Source organism: Siphateles boraxobius, unplaced genomic scaffold (genome assembly GCF_051911475.1).
Source record: "Siphateles boraxobius isolate OS27281-9 unplaced genomic scaffold, OSU_SipBor_1 66, whole genome shotgun sequence".
Lineage (NCBI taxonomy): Eukaryota > Metazoa > Chordata > Actinopteri > Cypriniformes > Leuciscidae > Siphateles > Siphateles boraxobius.
The window spans coordinates 31386326-31393474 of NW_027509193.1; the positions used below are offsets into that span (position 1 = coordinate 31386326).

At 39.0% G+C, this 7149-nt stretch overlaps 1 protein-coding gene and 1 long non-coding RNA gene across 2 annotated transcripts in view; one reads left to right on the top strand and one right to left on the bottom strand.

The window, feature by feature from the left end:
* LOC143722260 (uncharacterized) overlaps positions 1-6022 on the top strand; it is a 10111-nt gene extending 4089 nt beyond the window's left edge. Inside the window, exon 3 of the long non-coding RNA XR_013196858.1 lies at positions 5753-6022. This is a non-coding gene — a long non-coding RNA (uncharacterized LOC143722260). The remainder of the gene's footprint in view (positions 1-5752) is intronic.
* Positions 947-6800, bottom strand: ptger1c (prostaglandin E receptor 1c (subtype EP1)). Its single transcript, XM_077213563.1, has 3 exons — positions 6635-6800; positions 1657-2670; positions 947-1572 (listed from the first exon to the last, which is right to left on the bottom strand). Exons 2-3 carry the CDS (start codon positions 2659-2661, stop codon positions 1324-1326), a joined length of 1254 nt encoding a protein of 417 aa, XP_077069678.1. The 5' UTR covers positions 2662-2670; positions 6635-6800; the 3' UTR covers positions 947-1323.
* Between the last annotated feature and the right edge of the window lie 349 nt (positions 6801-7149).

Sequence of the window (7149 nt, forward strand, 5' to 3'; positions counted from 1 at the left end):
GTCTTTTTACTTATTCGGCCGAACACCGAAAAGGCCTTTTTTTGCTATTTTCGGCCGAATAATTTCGGTTGCCGAACATTCGGTGCATCCCTGCATCTACACAACACAGACAACGCTTGGGAGACATTCGCGTCAGTGCAGCAATGGCGGATGTGTAGCCTATAACTATCAACTCGCTGTGAACTCGATCAGGGCGGCTCTATTTTAGAACGGCAGTGTCTGTCAACACTCGTGGGCGGGGCATGTGTCTGTCAATTCTCGTGGGCGGGGCATGTGGCTTTAGTGACGTCACTAAAGCCGCATTCTGAAAACAGGTGTTTGGGAGACACTGCTTATGATTTATGGGGATTTAAAAAAAAGGAGTGGGTGGATTTTTATCACTGCAGGCTGGTTGTGTACACACACTGCCATCACACATTTATGTCCAAACACCATGCAAAAGTGAATTTTACATAATAGGTCCCCTTTAAATCACAGCATAAGCTTATTAAAACATAATGATTTACATTTACATTTATTCATTTAGCTGACGCTTTTATCCAAAGCGACTTACAATTGCTATATATGTCAGAGGTCGCATGCCTCTGGAGCAACTAGGGGTTAAGTGGCAACTAGGGGTTAAGTGTCTTGCTCATGGACACATAGGTGTGTCACAGTGGATTTGAACCCGGGTCTCTCACACCAAAGGCATGTGTCTTATCCACTGCGCCATCACCACCCCATTACAATGTACTGTCAAATAATGTTTAATTTGACATTATTGCACTATTTTATTTATTAATTTGACATTATTGATAAAGTGCACTTTTAAAAAAAAGTATAGTGTGCAAAGACATATAGTCATGAAAGTGTACTTTCTTTCAATACACTTCATCCCTTTTTAAACCTGGTATTAAGATTCGTTTTGGTCGAACGGGTCACAAGAAGGCAAGGCAGACACATACTCGTTTACATCTGGTGTTTTAATCCATCTCTATTGTCCACTAATGTTCCCCCATCAGGTCAGTATGCAGAGCAGGCATCTTTTTGTGGCTGTTCGAACAGATTCGACCACATGAGCGTTTACACTATAAAGCAAGCAATCCGGTCAAATGCGTTTTCGACTACCTCTGGAAGTGTTAGAAAGCTCAAAGCGCTTTAGACCCCGTTTACACCTGTATTTAGCTTGTAAACTTTTGAGACTTGAAGTATGTACACATTCAATCAGTTAAGCGCACTTCTTTTCACTTCTAAATCACACAAATTCTTTATAAATATTTGATTTCATAAATTTTTGGTGAATGACCCCACGTAAACATATTCGAAGATAGTGTAAATGTGTAATCAGTTTAAACTCATTTGCTTTCTGTGCGAGTCTCTGTAGAAGCTGCTCTGTGTAAACACGGCTCTGTCCGGCTGCAGAAGCCGAAGAACTCTGCGCAGAACCGCTCGCCGCAGGAGGATGTAAACCCATGGATCCAGAATCTGGTTCCAGCTAGCCAAGCGCAGAGCCAAGAGGAACAGCTTTTCACACTGACGCACCGGTCTGCTGATTCCTTTATAAAACCTGCCAATGGATATGAGGATGTAAATCTGAAATTAAAGAGGAAAACAGTCAAAAAGTCCAGAAAACACAAATGCAGTGAAACACAATCAAATGCACAACGCCTCACTCACAAGAAAGGGACTCCAGCAGATGCAGGAGACCACTGTTATCCCGGCCAGCTGAGTCATCATTTCCACATCCAGGGAATGCAGAGACGAAAATGGGAAGGATCCATGTTTCCGAGCAGCGTTTAACTTAACACATCGGTCCTTAAACCTTGCCTGGAGCAATTTTAGCCCGCTTATAGTATTAGACACAACTGAGACGCTCAATGTAACAAGCCCCAGTATGGAAAAAGCCAAAGCAAGGTTGGCGTCAGTGATTGAAAGCGGACCGTTCACAGGTAAGAAACACCAGGTGCCGGGAAACTGTGGTTTGTAGTTGCCCACTTTCAGCAGAGGGAGTCCCGCCAAAGTGAGAGCCGTGGAGGCGATCAGGAGCACGGTGAGGCGGACGCGTGTCATGGTGACAACCACCGGGTGCAGGAGAGGTTTCGTGATGCCTATGCAGCGCTCCACTGCCATGGCACTGCCCAGCAGCAGCGGGCAAAGGCCGAAAAACACCATGCATGCTCCAAATAGTTTGCAGTAAACCTGATGAGGCTCCACTGCTACTGCCGCCCTGTGATGCTTCACCCTTTCAAGATGGAGGTGAAGTGCAAAAGCCCCTGGGATCAGTTGACCTGCCAGGTCGCTCAGAAGCAGGGCTGAAGCCAGCAGGAGGAACGGCGCTTTGGCCCGTCGACGGAAGCAGGCATAGGAATGGGCTAGGATCACTAGAGCGGTTAGGTTTGAGAGGGCACCGAGGGTCATGGTGAAGTAGGACATACCAAATGCTGGTGGGTTAACCAGAGCAGGAGTTGTTGAGTTTACTTTTTGGTTGTCAGGACAGAGAGTTGTGAGATTATATTCAGAGTGCTGGCATAAAACAGGGAACGAAGAGGCGAAAAGAATATCCATGTTGTGGCTGAAGGACACCTTAAATCCTTTAGGTGAGGGTCTGTAATGAATGCTTCTCTCCAGGGGTGCTCCTGCTGGGAGCTTGATTGTAAACGTGGTCAGTAAGAATGGATTCATCTACTATTGCTGAAAGCAAAATCAGTCAGAGAGAGCAATTCAGACTATATTTTCACTTCTGAAGTCTACATTAAAAATCAAGACTGGAATCTTGCTTAAGGAAAACTCTGGCATACTTACATAGCAAATTGAGGCTGCCTCAGTGGAAATAAATATTGCTAACAGGAAGACACAACTGAACAAGCTGCTTGGCATAACAATTGAATTGTTATGTTGCCTTGGCTTTATGTTATGTTGCCTTGGCTTTTGGCTTGCTTAGTTGGGGACATTTAATATTCAATAATATTATTGATCTGCCTTACTTAAGGTGGACGTTGACTCAATTTTCTTTTAGAAACAAACTCTGTTATATTATTTTCATGTTATCACTGTGAAGCTGCTTTGATACAATCTGTATTGTAAAAAGCGCTATATAAATAAAGGTGACTTGACTTGACTTGACTTAATTGAATAATTATAGAATTTAATATTTTTTTAATACAAATTTGACTTTGAAAATATGTTAACAGTTAGTTGGAAAACACTTACATCCAACCCGTTGCCAGATGGATTTACTTTGACACCAGAGTTATTTTAGTATCATTAATACACTTCTTGTTTTTATATTCTCTTTTTAATTTAAATTTGAGTAAATTTTTTAGTAATTTTGTTGTGCTTTTGTTTGAGTTTTTTTTAATATGTCAGTTTATTTGATTATATTTTAAATACATTTATTATATTTAGTTTTCATTTTTTTCTGAAACTAAATGAAAATGAGAAATGTTGTTTTGGAAACTGAAACACGATTTCAGTTAATGCTTATTGTATTTCAAGCTGGCCTAATAAAAAACTGTTTTTTTTAGAAATGCACCAATGTATCGGCCAATAAAAACAGCCCATGATCAGGGCAGATTATATCCTGTCAATCAAAAGGAGGCGGAAAAACGTCTTCAGACAGTAACTCTGTTTACTGTGTGTGAAGAAAATGTCTCGCTCGTGTTGAATTTAGGGCAAGTTAAAGAATAATAACACATTAACAGTTAAAAAATGGCGATGTTAAAGCAGACTCTATTTGAGGCTAAATCACCTGTAGTTCAAGCTAGGGATGCCAGGTCTGTGTTTTTTCCCGTGGACCTGTGAATAAAAAAAACAAAGTTTCAGAACTGTTATAATTTACTCACTCTCATGTTGTTCCAAACCCGTATGAGTTTCTTTTGAAGCGTTGTTAATCAAACAGTTAATGGACCCCCATTGACTTCCATTGTATTTTTTTACTACAATGGAAGTCAATGGCTACTGTCAACTGTCTGGTTACCAACATTCTTCAAAATATCTTCTTTTGGGTTCAGCAGAAGAAACTCATACAGTTTTGGAACAACATAAGTAAATGATGACAGAATTTCGTATTTGGGTGAATATCTCTTTTTCCCCACAGTTCGTTTATTAGCTATGAAAATACAAGAGAGAGGAGCTTATTACTGTTATATATGTATATTTAAATAAAATGACAAGTGTTTATGAAACTATCTTATGTGCAACTGAGTCGTATACAGGCATTTCCGTTTTTATTTCAGTGTAATAATTATGTGGAGAAACTCAAATGTACAAGAGGGTTCACTAGTTGCATTAGTTTGGACACACACACACACACACACACACACACACACACACACACACACACACACACACACACACACACACACACACACACACACACACACACACACACACACACACACACACACACAAATAAAGGCTATATATATATATATATATATACACTATATCAGATAGTATTACATTTAAATACTAATAAAAGGTAATAAATAAGGATACACAAAGAACAAGACAATAAAGCATTATTACAGCATAAATCACAATGATGTTAAGAACAAGCTACTCAAAGAGAACACGATTCTTTTATGATTTTTATTAGTCAGTTGTACTTTATAAAAGTAAGTTCTTTACTTCATTTCAGATTTCTAATATTACATTTGTTTTATTTGTTTACTGTTGAATTTGCTTATCCAATTTTTTATTTAAGGATGCAATGCCTTCATTACCTCCTCTGGGAAAACACCCCTGCTACAAACAGAAAGAATTATTACTAAATGAAGGCAAATAATTGATGGCATTGTTAGCTGCATTATGGGTAAAGTGTTGCTATTTAATTAAAACGTTTCTGTTTGCAGTTAAAACGGTGTTATGTAAATGGCCCCTAAGTTACAGTAATAACTAATGATTTTTACAATGGAAGTGAATCAATCAAAAACTAACTTTAGCTGGAAAATAACTTTATTCTAGAGTTGTTGTAAAGCCAAAACAATCTATGTACCTTTAATTTCTTATTGTCACTGTAAAGCTGCTTTGAAACAGTCTATATAAGCGCTATATAAATGAAAGAGACTTGACTTGAATTAAGGCCATTTGCCAGAAGGAAAAAGGATCTTCTCACACGTGTCAATCTTGTAAGAATATAGCCAGTGTATCTCTCCTTTTCCCACTTCTGCCGTACCAAAAATCCCTTCATTTATCTTCCTGTCCCTCCAGCACACTGTCACCCTCTGATCACTTAATTCACACCTTGTGTTGTCCTCTCTCCTGAATCTGTTTGCTAGCATTAGATTTGTTCTGTGAGGTACAAGTTTGTGTTGTGTTCACACAGTGCAAATGTGTTGTTTTTAACGAGCTGTTCTGACTCATAAAATTGCTTTATTTACCAACTAGCAGAGACTTTTATCTAAAGCGACTTACAAATGAGAATCAGAAGCAGATTACCTGACATAATTCTTTTACAACGTTAACATTTTGAAACAAAGTGCATTTTTCTTTGCACAAACAATTTTACATATACAAAGAGCTCATGAAACGTCTTGTTGAGAGCAGTTTTTTCTTTCTGTTTTGACTTATTTCCAAAGCGTCAAAGCCTATAAAGCTTGATTTTCTGCTATTGCTAGTTAGAATCAGGTGGTATTTATAATTTACCACACCTTTGCAGTGACAAAATTACTTGCGTCACAGTATTTTCTTTAAATATTGTGCACTCTTGTCCAACAGTTGCCATATGTTCTCCATCAGAAATTCAAAAATTATGTTTTTTTCTTTCAGATAGACAAAGATGGGATAATATCTCGTGGTGGTGAGGTGTTCTCGAAGGGGTTGCCACTCTCAGAAAATGGACTTGAGAGACTTAAAAAGGCAGACACTGTCTGTCTTTCAGTCTTTCTTCTTTACAACTATAATGCCATGATGCCCTGCAATGCCCCAAAATGAAACCCGATGAGAGGCTGTAATGGAGTAATCAGTGCGCCTCTCAAAACTCGGCAAATTGTTATTTTTGTAACAGTTCCCTACCCTTTGTTCTCCCTCTGTCCATTCACATATTTAGCCTTTTCCTTTTAAATCTTTATTCTGCTTTTCTTGGGCACCATGGGGACTATCGACCATTTCAATGTGAGATTATTCATAGCAGAAGACTGACAAAACGCAGCTATTTCCTTTGTGAGAAAGTGTGAGGACTGTTAAAGAGCCGCAGCAGGAAGCCAGTATGACCATATCAGGTCACCGAGAGCCCAGTCCGTCTGTGAGGAATTTCAAGAACATTTCACTCAATGCCGTTGCATTTTAAAGTTGTATTATATGACCCTGTAAAACATTTTGATATGCTTCGGCATTGCTTTCTCAAATTGAGCAGAGGCGCTCAACACAGGACCATATTTTTCCTTCATACTTTGATTTACAATATAATACAGTATCTAAATGAGCACTATTTTCAATCATTTCAGATTCCCAATTATGAGAAGAAAATAAATCAATTTTGAGACAAATCGAAGAAATGGAGCTCTCGTGATATCAGCCTGATGGGTGTTGATGGTAATTTAAGTCATAGTCATTAAATCACATCATAAATGGTCATTTAAAAAGCCTCACCAAGATGCTGTGCATGTATGAAATGAAGGGCTAAAACAGAAGAAGAGATGTGTGCTTGACTCACCCAGCGTCCCAGTGTCTGTTTGTCCTGTATATATCAGCGACAGCAGCACTTCTCCCATGTGCTTCAGACAGCTCTCTACCTCTTATCACTCCACAGCCGTGGAGCAAAACAGCCCTCTCGCTCTCCCACACCCTCATCCCTCTTTCTCTCTCTCCTTTCTCCATATTCAACCTTAACCTTGAAAAGCATCCAAATTTTCTTTAAAAACACACAATACGCAAGCTGTTACACTCAATACTGAGGTTACACATAATTTCTTTGAGTCAGGGTTTAGATATCAGGTATTTAGTGTGTTAACACTCAGTTCCATTGTATACTTTTGAGTAAATTATTTTCTAAACATCATCTGTCAATAACTGAGCTGCAATCCAATTTTGCTCCTGAGAGAGCAAGATGTTAAAAGTCTTCGCCCACAGCATGGAGCACCTGTGGATTGAAATTTCCAATACAGAGAAACTCATAATGACAGTGATTTCCCTATAGCTTATTCGATTATGTGTATGCCCTTATGAGAC

Bases quoted from the DNA above. Each gene is read 5' to 3' on its own strand.
- ptger1c (XM_077213563.1), bottom strand. From the start codon at position 2,661: ATGAATCCATTCTTACTGACCACGTTTACAATCAAGCTCCCAGCAGGA. The intron at 1,573-1,656 runs GTGAGTGAGGCG...CTTTAATTTCAG, and splicing joins TCTGCTGGAGTCCCTTTCTT to ATTTACATCCTCATATCCAT.